At 50.3% G+C, this 15,910-nt stretch overlaps 1 protein-coding gene across 1 annotated transcript; it reads right to left on the bottom strand.

The window, feature by feature from the left end:
- Nucleotides 1-814: 814 nt before the first annotated feature.
- Slc22a11 (solute carrier family 22 member 11) lies at nucleotides 815-14,505 on the bottom strand. The gene is made up of 10 exons (XM_005063301.4): nucleotides 14,113-14,505; nucleotides 12,140-12,243; nucleotides 11,616-11,770; nucleotides 11,360-11,528; nucleotides 9,210-9,333; nucleotides 8,190-8,299; nucleotides 6,522-6,736; nucleotides 3,792-3,900; nucleotides 3,129-3,335; nucleotides 815-875 (listed from the first exon to the last, which is right to left on the bottom strand). Exons 1-10 carry the CDS (start codon nucleotides 14,503-14,505, stop codon nucleotides 815-817), a joined length of 1,647 nt encoding a protein of 548 aa, XP_005063358.3.
- Nucleotides 14,506-15,910: the final 1,405 nt, after the last annotated feature.

The raw sequence follows: 15,910 nt of genomic DNA, 5'->3' as shown, positions 1-15,910 counted from the left end.
AGAAGTAAATTAGGTATAAAACTTTAGACTCACTAAGATAAGATGGAGTGCTTTCTCTGAATTTGCTAAATAAAAATGAACTGAATATTGTAAATGTAATTCTTACTTGATAACTGATTGTGTTGTACGTAGTTTTAATCTGTTAAAGTTCAAACATTTCATTTTTATTTAGACAAGAGGGGGAAATGTTGTAGAATATTAAGATGTGTTACATTTGCTTATGCTATGGAACATTTGCTTAATGATGTAAAAATGTGTTTCATTCATTTATGTTGCATTTAACTCTGTGAAGCTATGTTACTGTAAGTGTCTAAAGCAAGTGGCTGGTCTGATAAAGAGCTGAACGACTGACAGCAAGTCAGGAGAAAGGATAGGCAGGGCTTACAGGTGACAGCAAGTCAGGAGAAAGGATAGGCAGGGCTTACAGGCAGAGAGAACAAACAGAAGGAGAAAAGGGGAAAGAGGATGGAGGAGCAACATCAAGGATGGAGAAAAGAGTGGGCCAGCCACACAGCCAGCCACAGAGTAAGAGTGGAAGGAAGATTACAGAAGAAGAGGAAAAAGCCCAGAGGCAAAGGGTAGGTGGGATAAATTAAGAAAAGGTGGCTGGAAACAAACCAAGCTATGGCCAGGCATTTATAGGTAAGGATAAGTCTCCATGTGTGATTTATTTGGGAGCTGAGTGGAAGGCCCCCCAAAGAGTAAAAGAAAGAGTAAAAGAAAGAGTAAAAAAGTACAACGATGTCCTTCAGATTAAAGAGGCCATGCCTTCCCAGAAGGTTTCAGTCAGCCAATGGCTCCAAGGGTGACATTTCTAGAACCAGGTGCTTTCCATAATGACCACCTCTTGCTGGCTACTCTTGGCTGTGGATGACCTAGAATAATCCAGAGAGGAAACATTGACACATGGAAAATATCAGGTCTGGTGGGAGTGTGGGCACTTCAATCTGGGTTTTATTACTCCTGTGAGCACCATACCTAGAACCATACCAGAAATACAGTAGGTAGACAATGACAGTGAATTAAATGAAATAAGTTACACTGAGCATGGTGATGAAAGTTTGTGGTCCCAGCGACTAGGAGGCTGAGGCAAGAGGATTGTCTGGAGTTCAAGGCCAGCTTGATATAAATAGTTCCAGGCCAGCCAGGGTCACACAGTGAGACTCCAACTCAAGAAAACAAGAACAGTGGGCTGGAGACAGCTCACTTGCTGCTCTTGCAGAAGACCTGGGTTTGGTTCCTAGGCCCACATGGTGGTCACAACCACCCGTAACTCATGTTCCCAGGGAATCTGATGTCTCTTTCTGATCTCCTCTGATACCAGGCATACACATATTGCACATACATACATGTAAGCAGAATACTCATACATATACAATAAAATAATACATAAATCCTTGTTTTAAATCAGTCCATTAGGAGCTGGAGAGATGGCTCAGCCATTAAGAGCACTGACTGCTCTTCTAGAGGACCTGGGTTTGATTCCCAGCACCTACATGGCAGCTCACAACTCTCTGTAACTCCAGTTATCCATGGCAAAACACCAATGCACATAAAATAAAAATAAATAAATTTTAAAAACATCAGTCAATTAAATCAGCTCCCCTGGCTTTCAGCTAGGGTCCTTAGATAAGCAACACAACCTTTCTGGGCTGCAGTTCCCTTAACAATGAAACTAGACAGCAAGACTACACTGCTTTGATAGGATGCTATATTAAGACAATATGTGCCCCCCCCAAAGAAGAACCAATGCCAGGTGGTGGTAGCACACACCTTTAATCCCAGTACTCAGGAGGCACAGGCAGGCAAGAAAGTGAGTTCAAGACCAGCCTGATCTACAGAGCAAATTCCAGGACAGCCAGGGCTACAGAGAAACCCTGTCTGGAAAAATAAAAAGACAATAAATGGGTTGCAGATGTAGAGTGCTGGTCTAGCAGACATGAGACCTAGCTTCTAGCTCCAGCCAGCAAAGAATAAAAAAGGGGAGGGACTTATAAAAGGGGCGGGACTTACTAAGTAGCCAAGTGCCATCTGCTGTGATGACAACAGGAGAGACCCCCACCTAATCACCAAGGATACAGGAGCTGTAGAAACAGTTCATCTAGGGAGAGCCATGCCCAGGGACTCTAGACTACTCATTTAATTCTGAAGATGACTCTGTGAATGACACCAGTGCATTCTCTCTCTCTCTCTCTCTCTCTTCCTCTCTCTGTCTCTGTCTCTCTCAGTACACACTTGTGAGCATGAGTATGGAGGCCACAGGTCAACCTTGAGTGTCATTCTTCAGGTGGTTCATCGTGTTTTTTTGTTTTTTGTTATCTCACTATGTAGCCCTGGCTGGCCTGGCCCTCAGAGATGCATTCGCCTCTTCGATCCCCAAGTGCTGGGATTAAAGGTGTATGCCAAAATGTCCAGCTACCTTGTTTTCCGAGACAGGAGCTCTCACTGGCCTGGAGCTTGCCACGTATGCCAGACTGGCTAGCTAGTGTTTACCAGTTTGGTACTAGGATTATAAGGGCTTATTACCATGACTACTTTTATTTACTCCCAAAAGTTCTGGGAGACTGAACTTAGGTCTTCAGGCTCGCAGGTAAGCACTTCACCCCAGGTCTTGCTTTGTTTGCCTCTGGCCCCCATTCTACATGTGAGGAAGCAGAATCAAAGGAGATATGGTTATGAAAAGCTGTTGGGAATTCTCACTCCCTGCCCTGCTGTCAGATGTCAGGATGGGTGCCTGGAGTTTGACCAAAGAACTCAGCTTGGCTCCCTCTGAGCTGAGAATTCACAGGAACTCGGAGCTAAGATGTCTGGGACTGTTGATGTCTTCTTGTGCCAGTTTTAGTAAGAGAGGTTATGCAACTTCACAGGTGGGCATTCAGTCTGTGCCCCATCCACATTGTTTTCCTGCCTAAGCTACCGTCACCCCCTCCCTGGAGGGACCTTGGGCTTGTAACCTTGTTTCTCTGAACCTTACTCACCCTGTAGATGGCAATGGTCACCACCGTCACAGCGCAGTCTCAGAGCTTCAATGGTTTCAGGAGCACAAGCCTTGGAGGCAGCTTCCCTGCAGCTTCCCTCATCTCCTGCCCACCAAGAGAAAGCCAGCCCAGGTGACCCAGGACACTCACCTGCCCTCCAAGTCCTGAATGGTGTCTGGGAGTGGAATTCCCTGGGTCTCTGGGAGGAAGAGCAGGAAGACCAGGCTAGAAGCGATGGGGAGAGCTCCGTAGGTAAGGGGTGGCAACAGGGGCAGGACCTGGCTGGCCATCTTAATCAAGGGGCCCATTATACCCCCTAGGCGGCCCACAGAGTTCAGGAAGCCAGTTGTTGTCACCCTGTGGGAGGAGAGGAGGCTCAGATATAGTTGCAGCTGCCACTGTGGCTGGAGGGTGGTATGGCTGGGCCCAGGGATTCAGGAGTGGGGCAGCTGGGTACAGGAGTCACTGCCTCCGTGTCTACTAGGGCACTCACCTCCAAGCTCTGAGTCTCCATATTACAGGGATAGAGCCAGCAGACATTGTCAAAACACATTAGTGAAGGCCCGGCACGGTGTTGCATGCTTGTAATTGCAGCTTTCTGTAGCCAGAAAGCTGAGGCAGGAGGATTCCTGTGAGTGTGAGGCCAGCTTGGCCTATGTAGTGAGAGTTAGTCTCAAAACACCAAACTGAACCTCAAGCCTGGGTGTCCTTGAAGCTTTAAGGGGTCCTGCCAGCCCTCTCCACTGAACCTCTGGGAGTGCCCTTCCCTGGCTCTGTGACTGACCCACACCTGAGGCTCCAAACAGCACCTACCTCAGCACTGTTGGGAAGAGTTCTGCCTTGTACACAAGGAGAGATGTCAAGCAGATCGCGAAACAGCTCTTCCCTAGGATGGCCAGGGCCACACGTAGGATCTGAAAGTCTGCAGGTGCAACAGTGGCAGTGAGGTGGAGGCGGGTGGCCCTCAGCAGAGCCAATGCAGTGCCAAGCTACCTCGCACCGAGTGAGGGCACGGTGTGGGATGAGGGATGAGGTACTTGGCCGTGGGCCAGGGCACAAAGACGCGCATGCTGGGGTGACATTCACAGTATTGCCATGACAGGGAGGCTATGCCATTCCAGGTCCAGAGCAGGGCCTGGGGTGTCCAGATGCCTACAACCTTATTACCCTTTGTCCTATTTGTAAGGACCAGTGGCTGCGTGACGGCACCCCTAGCTGGGAGCCAGGGCTGGGTTACTGTCCCTGTCCTGTGAGTCTGGCTTGGGCTTTGTCTTCCTTCCCAGTCTTACCAAGCCTTACCGGGGCCGGAAGTATGCCTCAGTGGCACAACACTTACCTAGCCACCCTCAGGCCCAGGGGAAAAATGAAAAAGTCTTTTGTTGTCTTTTTTTTTTTTTAGACAGTTTCTCTATGTATCACAGAGTGTCATCTGTCTCTGTGTTCTGAGTATGCCATCACCACCTGGCTGGGAAAAGTCTTACAGAGCCCGCAGAGAGGGCCCAGTTTGATACAGTGCTTACCTCGAAAGCATGAAGATTCGGGCCAATCACACTGGCGTTAAAGGCTGGCGTGGTGGTGTACATTATAACCATAGTGCTGGGGAGGTAGAGCCCTGTGGCCGTTGGGGGCTGGCTGGCCACCAAGTCTAGCCTGAACAATAAACTCTAGCCCAGAGTCACTTTTGAGACAGAGAAACCTGTCGCACCTGCTGTGCGGCCTGGGTCTGGTGTCCCCACAGAAACCCTGTCTCAGAAGATATGGACTGTTGTGCTCACTGGTGCACACCTTTAATCCCAGCATTCAGAAAGCAGAGGCAGGTGGATTCCTGCGAGTTTCAGGCTAGCCAAGGCTACGCAGCGAAACCCTGTCTTTAAAAAAAAAGGTTCTGGAATAACATCTGATCTTCAAACAAGCTTGGACGTGTGCACATAGACCTGCCCGTACACATGGGGCAGGGAGTCAAAACCTGGTCCTTTTAACGTGATGCCCCTGTAGGTCTGAACACTTGATTTCCAGCTGGTGGCTGTTTGCGGAGGGCTAGGAGGTGCGGCCTTGCTGGAGGATTATGTCCCTGGGCTTGGAGGTTTCAAAAGCCTCTGCCACCATTCTGATGCACAGCCTGCTATCTCTGCTCCACCCTCATGGACTGTAACCTTCCGTAACCACAGGCCACATGAACCCTTCTTTCTCAGAGGTATCATGGTCACAGCACACGAAAGTCACTGTCAAGTGTAGTTCTCACCAAAAGATGTCATCCCTGAAAACTTTCTCAGCATTCTGCATACTGCCCCTTTTCTGGGGTGGGGTGGGGTGCTATGACCCAGGGTCAGACACAGGTCACCTTCTCCTCCACTCAGACCTAGCTGGCTGCCAACAGGGGCATCTCTCTATATTCCTCCTGGCTTTTAGTGGAGTGCACAACACAGGTCCCTTTCCCCAGTCTCCAGCTGAGCTTTGAGAGGGACAAAAAGAGGGTATCAGATACTACAGTTCCATTCAGAAGAACCAACCAACTCCTGGTGTGAGGATCCAGGCATTATGCTGGTCTGCCCTGTCACCTGGCAGAATGCACTCAGGCAGTACCTTGGTCAGCCCAGGGTTCCATGAGTACTGGTCTGCATGCAGGTGTAAAGGACCCCTTTAAAAGAAAGACCCCCGCCCACTTACACTCTCCTTCCTGCTGTTCCCCTGGGGCAGACAGGACTTTCCCTGTCTCCCTCTTCTGTCCTCTCTCTATCTCTGGGTCTCTGTGTCTCTTTACCACTTTTCTCTTTCCTCTCTGCCTCCCTTTCTAATAAAACTTCTCATTAAGCTCTGTCTGCCTGGCATGTTTGTGTCCCACCTTGGTCACCCTTGCCTGCCATGGAATCCGCCAAGGTCCCTCACGCACTTTATCATAACACGTGGCCCCCCAGATCCTCCCAGCTCTGTGTATGGGAGAGACCAGCTGCATTAACAAAGACGTTTGGTGGCTCATACTTTACATCCAAGCGCTTGGGAGGCTGAGGCAAGCGGAGTTCTAAGGGCCAGCCAAGTCTACACAGCAAGATTCAGGCCATCCAGAGCTATATAGTGATATTCTGTCTCAGAGGAAGAAGAGGAGCTACCGCTGCAGCCTGGTGTGGTGGTGCATGCCTGTGACCCCAGCAGCAGGGAGGTAGGGCGGGAAGATCAGGAGTTCAAGGCTACATGGGAGTCTGAGGCCAGCCTGAGCTACTTGAAATCCTGTCTCAAAACAACTGAAGTCAAAACAAGTAACAAGAAGAAACTACCCACACAATTGCAAATCTGAAAACACACACACACACACACAGTTTCTCCTCAGGGAAACACACACACACACACACACAGTTTCTCCTCAGGGAAACACACACACACACACACACAGTTTCTCCTCAGGGAAATGGGCAGGGCTTGCGATGGTCACAGGCCAGGCAGAACTGAGGTGCTATGGTTGTGACTCAAAGAGGTGTCAGGAAAGGGAGTGTCATGGCTAGGTGGCAGGACTCTGCCCTGGCCTCTCTGTTCATCCTCCCGTCTCACCTTGTGGTACCAACACATTGGCTGAGATGCAGAACCCCACCAGGACCTGGAAGCCCACCAGGGTGGTGCGGCGGCCCAGGAACCTGAGCAATAGTATAGTTGTGATTCGACTCAGGAAGTCCACGACACCAAAGAGGGTCTGCAAGAGGAAGATGTTTCCGCCCAGGCTTTGCAGGTCCAGGACCAGGCCGTAGTAGGACAACATTAGGGAGAAGCTGTGGGCAGAGCCAGAGTCAGGTACATGCGCCACAGAGGAGTGATCCCAGCCCGCAGCATCAACTCTCACTGGCTTTGTCCCAGGGAAGGTCTCTCAGCAAAGAGGGACCTCGGAAAGTTTTACGCTCCTGCTTCAGGGAGCATGCCCCTCAGCTGGGGATAGCATCCCAGGGCAGATCCTCAGGTGCCTCGAGAACCTCCAGAAGCGCCACCCGGTTCCCACGTTCCCTGATACCTCAGTCACTCCCGAGGACAGGGCGGCCTCATCCTCCAGTTACACAGTGCTTGAATTTAGCAGTGGCTACAAGGTGAAATTAGTCCTTGCCACTCTTAAGTCCCATCAAAGCCCCCATGGCTTTGCCCAGTAGATGCTGACAGCCTGGGCGATGGCTGCAGAGGCAAAGCTCGGCGTGACAGAGGCTCCAGCTTTCCAGACTTATGTGGAGGCTGACTAAGGAGGACTCAAAAGGATCTGGAGCCTTCCATAGGAACAACAGAGAGTTGTGGGTAATGGCAGGGTGAGCACTCTGATTTGAATAACAAAAGATGCTCATTGGCCCCTGGGAGAGCCAGGAAGCCTTGAAGGGTTTTTTGAGGGTGGGGTCTGAATGTTGGCTTCCTTGCAATTTACTAAGAAACCAACATCTAAAAAGGAAAGTTTACCAGAAAAAAGCATTTGATCCCATTCTTTGTTTAGAGATAAATACTATTTGTGGTTGTAACTTATGTGTGGCTAACTATAGCCTGAAACAAACATTTTTCTCGTTAGGTTTGAGGGTTTTTTGTTTTTGTTTTGAGATGGGCTCATGTAGCCAAGGCTAGCCTACCATATCCGCTTTTGTGTGGTGCTGGGGATTGAACCTAGGGCTTCCTGCATCATAGACAGGCACTCTACTTGCTGAGACACACTCCCAGCATCAACGTTAGTTTTATTGGAGACTAAATTCCAATCAAGCCTGATCTTCCTTTTTCAGATGCTCTTTGGATGTCATTCCAACTAAAGTTGCTTACAGGGACGTTTGCTGATCCCTAATGCTTCTCAAGGCAGCAGGGCCTCTCTGTGGGAGGCATGGGGAACTGGAAGCTGCCGGGCCAGGGTTCAAGTACAGTCTCCCACCAGCAACTACTCACCCATCTGGGACCTGCTTTTCTGATCTGTGAAACAGGAACTGTAAGGAGGCATTTGGTGCTTATCACCCTCTGGGATCTAGCTGTCAAGGCTGGCAAACATCTTTGGGAGAGCCTGCCTGGTCTCTTGCAGAGACTGCCATTCCTGCTGTGCCTCTCAGCTGGCTTCCAGCACACACCCAGATCAGCTTCTCTCCCGTCTCAACCCAGCCTGCTAGGACTCCAGTCTCTTGGATACCCCTGGGGCCTGAGGGTGCTGGATTCCCTGGACACCACCCTCATGCCCCATTTGTGCCTCTGAGAGAGGTGACCAGGACATCGTACTTCACCACAATCATGGCGCAGGTTCTCTGGCAAAGCACAGGCTGGCGAAACAGGTCCAGCACAGATCCCTGTGTCTCGGTTGCCTTTCTGGTCATGCTGGATGTTAGCACCTCCAGGAGGGGAGAAAACGGGAATGAGTGCTACAGTGATGGGCGTGTGCTGCCAGGTAGTGATAACTCAAGTGGACAAGAACGAGGCTTAGCCTGGCCTAGACCTTGACCTGCGAATGGGAAAGATAACAGAGATCCCCTCTGGCCTCCGGGGCCTTTCATGCAGGCCTGGCTTACTGAACCAGATGGAGGAGCAGCCTCATGTTGCTTGTCCAGCACTACAGCCCTGGTGGCTGCACCATGGCACGCCCAACCTGGCCAAGCTGGACCATCACTGCTCTCCAAGGGCTCATTCAAGTTCTTGCCCCTTGAGCCCTCCTAGCTTAGCATTAACTATCTGGCCTGCTTTTGGTAGCTTCCCCTGGTACCTCCACAGAACTCCCTTATCCTCTGCAGAATATCCTTTACATGCTTTCTAAAAATAACTAACTTCAAATAACAACCTTATTTCCCCAGATACATCAAAAAGTTCCACGAGGCAGGTGTGTGAGACACCCAGGCTTGGGTCATAGATGAGACAGGTGATAATAGTGGTATGGTTATTGGTAGTGATGGTAGGGATATGGTGATAGTGCTGATGGTAACAATGGTGGGCATGGTGGGCATGGCAACGATGGTGGGAATAGTAATGATGATAGTGGTGAAGAGGAGATTCATTGTGGTGGAGGAGGTGGTTGTCCAGATGGACCCTGGTGGTTTTAATGCTGCTGCTGAAGGTGTTGACAATAATCTCGCTTTCGTTGACGACAGCATCAGCGCTCATGTAATGATGGTGGTACTGACGGCTACATGATTTCATGGTCGTAGTTTGTGATGCTCTTGGTAGCCTGATGGAGATGGTACAGTGGACAATGGGAGCTAGATAGCACCTCATGAACATACTTTCCTGAGTTTAACGACAACCTCTCACCTCTATGGTCAGTGTCTTTTTGGCTTCCTTTTGGCCATTTATCCTGGCTACCTTCTGGAGTTCCTGAAGTGCTTTCTCTGGTTGGCCTATGAGAATCAGCCATCGAGCGGATTCTGGTAGCCACCTGTCAAAGGAACAGGTGTTTAACTAAGACTTTGCTGTCCTGGAGCACCATGGGTAGTCCTGAGTTGGGCAGGAGGGAACAGTGGGCAGCAGAGCCCCAGCTCGATGTGACAGAGGAGCAGGAAGGTACTTCTCATCTGTCTGTTAAAGCTGGGTTGGACAGAGCCCCAACACCCAGGCTCCTCCCTCTTCTCTGGACCGCTCCAACTCGCCTAGCTTGAAGCTAGGAGCTTCATGTCTTGTCTATGTAAAGGTTATGGGGACACAGAAGCTGCTTCTCCAGTGATTCTAAGGTCATTTCTATGGTAGATAGTCCATGTGGGTTGGTGGGGTACTTTGGTGGGTAGAGGAACTTCCTGCCAAGCCTTGTAACCTGAGTTGAATCTCTGGGACTCATACTGAGAGGTGAGAACTAATGTTCGCACATTGTTCCCTGACCTCCACACACACAGTGGCACACATGCACTGCCAATAAATAAATAAATAGATAATAAATAAATCTAAAAGAAAGCTTGACTTACACACATATATCCACACACACAGTCACTTAGTCTTGTTTTATTTTGTTTTTTTGTTATTGTTGTTGTTTTGCTTGTTTTGTTTTGTTTTGTTTTTTCAAGACAGGGTTTCTCTGTGTAGCTTTGGAGCCTGTCCTGGAACTTGCTCTGTAGACCAGATTCACAGAGATCTGCCTGCCTCTGACTCCCAAGTGCTGGGATTAAAAGTGGGAGTCACCCCTACCTGGCCTTGTTATTTTTTTTTTTTAATAATGTTTAATTCCCCTAAGGCAGAGCTAAGTAAGTTATAAAACCAGTCTGCTTGTCCCCAACCTCAGGGGCTGCTGTCCTTGAGGAACCTTTCTCTGGTCAAAGACACTGGGTTTGGCCTGTTTCAGGCAGTTTGGCGCTTGGCTTAGAGTCAGCTGAACAAGTCTGTGGCACAGGTCTGTGGACCTGGTGCTCAGCAGGCTAAAGCAATAGGTTTGCAAGGCCAACCTGGGCCGTGGATTGAGTTTGAGGCCAGCCGGGGAAATTGTGTTTCAAAATAAAAAGTAAAAGGAAGCCCAACATAGAACTCAACAGTACAGTGACTTCTCAGTCTCTTCCTCAATAAAAAAGTAAAAATAGAACAAACCAGCTTGCCCAAGTTCAAATCTTGCCTCTGGTTTTTACCAGCATGTCTGATCTGGGACAAGTGATGAAACCTCATCTCCTCATCTGCAAACAGAGGCAATCAACATCAGTAAATGTGTGGCCACACCTCTAGTGTGTATCATCACGCCACAGTCTTCCTCTTTGTTTATTTGTGCTAGTCACAGAGTGGAAGGAAGCATTATGCTGTAGGTGCGTCAGTCTGTTCTGATCCCTGGTGTGTCTTCAGTGCCTGGAATCACATCTGACCTGAGACAGGAACTGGGTCCTACTCGAGAATCAGTGTCAAATGTCATCCTCCACACCCTGCAGTGGGCTGACTGGGGCCTGGGCTGTCGGGTGCTAGGGAACTACAGTGACATTTATTTGTATTAGTTTTCCTGTCCGTCCCCACAGTCCTCACCCAGGCCAGGGTTTCCAGATGTTCACAGGACTGTAAAAGTAGCAATGACACCGGCAGTCTCATCTCCAGCATTGGTCCTTGTAGACTTGGATCCCAAGTGCCCTGCTGGTCAGGCTGGGGTTGGGGACAGTACTGGCATGAAAGGAGGATGGGGTCAGCCCCAACCCGGAGGACAGAGGCTGCTGTCCTGCTTTGGCCCCATCCCTGCCTGGTGGGACCCAGGACCTTCTCATTTTACAAGAAAAGGTGGGAACGTTGCTTGTTTCTGTTTTTAAGAACCTCCTGGTTTAAGAGTTGGTAATGTCCCCTTTCCAGTCAATGCTGTGTGGTCTGGATAATGCATTTACTCCAAATGGTGAGTGTCATTGTTTTCCTGTGTTCCCAGCAGGATGTGGCCAGTTAGATAATGAGATGGACAGACTCGCTACCCCCACAGGTATCCATCCCATGAAAAGAGACCCCAACATACTGACCAGGACAGCAGGAATGAGGCGAAGAAGGGGATGGACACAGCCAGCTGGAGGTTTTGCCAATCCCGCAGGGCAAAGGCCAGGCCTGCCAAGACTATGTGGCCTAAGCTGGAAATGCAGCAAAAGATTGTCATGGTAACATCCCTCCTGTGTGTTGTAGTCCACTCGACCACTGAAAGGTGACATGGAGGCCCAGAGTAAGGTTCAGGCCCCTTTTGCTCCAGGGCAGGAGAAAGAGCAAAAGCCTCCAGGTACCTACCCAGTGCAGACGGGGCCAGAATGGCACCAGCTGCCCCAAAGGCACTCAGGAACCGAAGACAACAGTAGAGGAAGAAGTTGGGAGCCAAGATGGCGCCAGCACTACCCATAGCCACTTGCAGGAAGCACCAGCTCAGCATGGGCTTGCGCCCCAGCCTGTGAAGGTGAACACATGGGGTGTGGGGATGTCCTTGGGGACCCTACACAGGGCAGGTGGTACCTACCCAGGGCCTTACAAAGGGAGCCAAGTGCAGCCAGCTCTATTTTCTCAGAGTTTCTAGAAACTTCTGGAAACATGGAAAGTCTTGTGATTGAAACAGTAGTATCTTGCTCTCAGAGCAGTGCCAACTTTTAGTCAAGAATATGGCGTTGGCATTAGGCATCCAGGTCTGAGTCCCCTGGGGCTTAGTGGCAAGACATGGGTGACCTGGAGAGCTCCTCTGGTTGGGAAGACTAGAGTTTGCCTTATACCTTCATGCCTTCTGCTTTCAGAGAGTTATCCCTGAGAGGAGAGGGGATACTCACCGGTGGGAGAGAAAACCCCAGAACATGGATCCTGCCAGGAGACCAGCCATGAAGACAGCCTGGCCCAGGGGCTTCAGGCTCTGGGAGCTACACACCAGGTCCCACTGGAAGAGAGAAAAGCTTGACCGTTTCCAAGTTACCTGCAAGGGGTGGCCGGCAGAGGGCTGAGTTGAGGGTCTTCTACCAAGAGTCTGGTCAGCCTAGGTCCTCAAGGCCCATTCTCCACAAAGATCCCAGTGGCAGACTATAGGAGACAGAGTTTGTGTGCACCACTGGGAGCTCAGCTATTGAACACAACCTGCCTTGCATCTAATAGCTTCATTTATTCAGTACAGACACAGGACTATGTGAGGCCATGGCTAGAAGGCCAGCCTGTGGAACAATGCGTGTCACCAAAAGGTGGCAGGACAGGAAAGAGTGGTGAGCCAGCCTTCCTGTTCTAAATGCTGATGGTGTGGATGGGTCTGTCCCAAGCTCCTGTCTGTCCTAAAACCCAAGCCCACATCTGAACCCAGGTCGCCATAAGTGATCAGAAGTGTAAGTCACACAATAAACTTCTCCACTTGAGGGAGGGGGTCTGGAGAGAGAGTTCAGCAGGAATATGCTTGCTACAGAAGGATAAAGATGTGACTTCAATCTCCAAACCCACATAAAAAGCTGGGCAAGGTGGTACACCCTTTAGCCCCAATATGGGAGTGGGGAGAGAGGAGTCTCTGACCAGACAAGTCTGGGAGCCTGCTGTCCCAAGGCAGGGAGATCCTGTGTCACAAAACAAGGTGGGAGTGAGAGAGGGCTCAGATAGTTAAGAGCCTCTTGTGTGCAATTGTGAGGACCAGAATTCGAGCAGCCACACCTAACAAGCCAGGCATCTGACTCATGCCTGTAACCCCAGCTCTAAGGGGAAAAGACAGGATCTCAGGGCTTGCTGGCTTCTGGCCTAGCTGAGAAAATGTGAGGCCAGGTTCAGGGACAGACCCTACCTCAAAGGACAGGAAGAAGGATAGAAGACACCTGAAACCTTTGGACTCTGCAAGTGTGTATAGGCACTTGCACACAGACACCTATATAGACCTAGACACCACACACACACAATTTTTTAAAAGGTGCATGGCTCCAGCTTCCACATATACATACATGCATATACAGGTATACCTGCTTGTGGACGCACCTGTGCTCTCTCCCTGTCTTTGTCTCTGTCTCTCTCTCTCTGTGTCTCTCTGTCTCTGTCTCTCTCATTCTCTGTCTCTGTCTCTCACTCTCTCTCTGTCTCTGTCTGTCTGTCTGTCTCTCTCTCTCCCCCACACACACATACACACACTTGAGCAAACTATTCCTAGGTCCATCTGCATTCTTGTACACTCCAGTTTTGTTAAAGAACTCTGCTAAGACTGTTCAGCAAGAACATCCCACTCTGTCTCAGTGAGAATCCAGTTAGTCAGGTTTAGCCAGTCTCTTCCATCATTGTCATCTTGTGCTGTGACCCTCCCAGGCTCCTAGCTGTGACTGCCCTTTTTTCTTGAGTAGGGGAATACCTCTTTACCCCATAGCACTAACTGATGGTTTCTCTACTTGTGGAGAGGTCAAATCTGCTTTCCCATTTTGGATAGCTGGATACCTGTTGTGTGTGTGTGTGTGTGTGTGTGTGTGTGTGTGTGTGTTACATATGTGTGTGTACCTCTTGAAGTTGGCAATAGGTATCTTTTTCAATTACTCTTTACTTTGTAGTCTGAGACAGCAAATCTCACTGAAGCTGGAGTTCACTGAAGCCCCAGGGATCTCTCCTGTCTCTGTCCCCTTAGCACTGTCTGCCTACCCCTTTCTATATGGGTTCCGGGAGTTTGAACTCAGGTCTTCAGACAGAACTTTACTGGCTGAGTCATCTCCCCAGACCTGAATAACGCTTCAACATTTTGTTTGTTGTGCAAGGCCGGGGAAGGAGGCAGGCTACGCAGGCCAGTTCTGGGGATCCTTACCCTGGTTACAATTGTAGATGTAAAGGTGCTGTGGTCATAGACCCAGCCATCCACACATGGCTCTGTGGCGGCCTCACTCCTGTCGGCAGCTGTGGAATTGGGGTCCAGGAACTGCCACTGTGGGTTGCGGAAGCGACGGCACTGGTGAGGCTTCAGGTTGGGGCCAGGTGGGATGGAGACGGCCAGGAGGGCCTCGTAGGTCAGGTTGGTGAACAAATCAGAGCTGTTGTCCAGCAGATGGGTCCAACAGCGGTGGTCTGGGACAGCAGCTGAGAAATTCTCCAGAAGTACGTGAAAAGGTAACGAGAGGGCAGGGAGAAACAACGTGCAGATCTGCAGGACCTGGAAGAGGCCCACACCCCCAGCTCTGTCCAGAAGCTCCTCGAACTCCATGAGTGAGCTGATCCTTGCCATTGGGGAAGAAGGTGAGTGCTGAGACCTGCTAGTCCTCTCTAGTACTCATGGGTGCCAAGTGCTCCCAGGCTCCTCCTTGCTCTGCTGGTAGAGATGGGGGTGGGAAGATGAAAGTCTCCTTGTCCTGTTTCCAGGAACGAAACACTGGGATGTCCCAACACTGTAGAGGGGACACCTGGTAGAGGGCTCATGCACTGAACTGTCTGGAGGGCAGGACTGATACCAGGCCAGGATGGGAAGCCTGCGCCCTCTCTGGTACCAAGAGAGAAAAGTCAGGTTTTTCCAGCCTCCAGGGCAAAGCTGTTACTGAGTTACAGCCATGGAAGGACTGGCCACTGCTTACCTGGGGCAGTCAATGTTCAACCTCAGCCTGGGCTCCAATCCCCGACTCTTCTCACCCGGGACTTTAAACCCTTGCAAACTTGTCATAGGGTTGTCCAATCAGGGAACCATTGACCTCACTGGAACCCAGCAAGTTCAGTGGATAATGCTGGCAGTTGCCGGCTATTTACTTATTTACTTATTTGTTTGGGGGCATGTGAGTGTGTGCAAATGTCCTGTAGGTCAGAGGACAGCCTGCAGGGTTGCTTCTCTCCATCCATCATGTGGGTCCCAGGGATGAAACTCGGGTCCTCGGTTAAGAGCCTTCCCCCATCTAGTCATCTGTGCAGAACTCTTGCCCTGAGCCTCTTTACCAGACTGGGAACTTCAGGGTGGAACCCACGGCTGCTGGTTCTCAGAGTCTCCCTGAAGTCACTCAAGGGCCTGGAGTGGATGGGCATGTGTGAGACTTTACCATCTTCCTGGTCACCCATCTCCCTTGTTCCGTGTAAGGGTGGAGCCAGTGTGACTCTAGTGTAGCATCTGGGCTGTGCCCCTTGGTGACAGCGGTCACCTTCTCCTATGCTGTGCTCTGTGCCCTCATCCATTTCTCTTAGCAGCCAAGACAGAAACGGGGGTTAACTCCTACTGAAAGACCCCAGGCGGGGGACTTTTATGGGAGGGAGACCCGAACCCAAGGAACACCGAGACCACGAGCTTGGATGCAACAGCAAGAGGCTTTATTGATAATACACGGGTACCCGGGGCATCTCAGTCTCGGGAACTGAGAGCCCCGAGCTGGGGACTCAGGGGTTCTTTTATAGCAAAAAGCGCAGTACAGAAGCGAGAAGCCTAGTTACGGGACCCTGATTGGGTAATTTAAATGAGGCTGGGGCTCAGAACGAGGGCAATTAAGGTTTCTCTCAGAACTCAATTCTCGGCCTTGGCCCTATCTGAAGAACAAAAGGTTTCTGTGCCTGCCCAATCTTTCTGGGCTGGCTATGCAGACCATAGACACCTGTGCCCCTATCTGGACAGAGATAGTAGTGACTATTCAGCTGCG

Source organism: Mesocricetus auratus, unplaced genomic scaffold, assembly GCF_017639785.1.
Source record: "Mesocricetus auratus isolate SY011 unplaced genomic scaffold, BCM_Maur_2.0 Super-Scaffold_4256, whole genome shotgun sequence".
Classification (NCBI taxonomy): domain Eukaryota; kingdom Metazoa; phylum Chordata; class Mammalia; order Rodentia; family Cricetidae; genus Mesocricetus; species Mesocricetus auratus.
The sequence above is the reverse complement of the archived record's forward strand: the minus strand, read 5'-3'. Positions and strand labels throughout refer to the sequence as shown.

Coding starts and splice junctions, on each gene's coding strand:
- Slc22a11 (XM_005063301.4), bottom strand. CDS start 14,505: ATGGAGTTCGAGGAGCTTCTGGACAGAGCTGGGGGTGTGGGCCTCTTC. Junction 12,244..14,112: donor CATCTACAATTGTAACCAGG/GTAAGGATCCCC, acceptor TCTCTCTTCCAG/TGGGACCTGGTGTGTAGCTC. Junction 8,300..9,209: donor AAAAGACACTGACCATAGAG/GTGAGAGGTTGT, acceptor CCCCTCCTGGAG/GTGCTAACATCCAGCATGAC.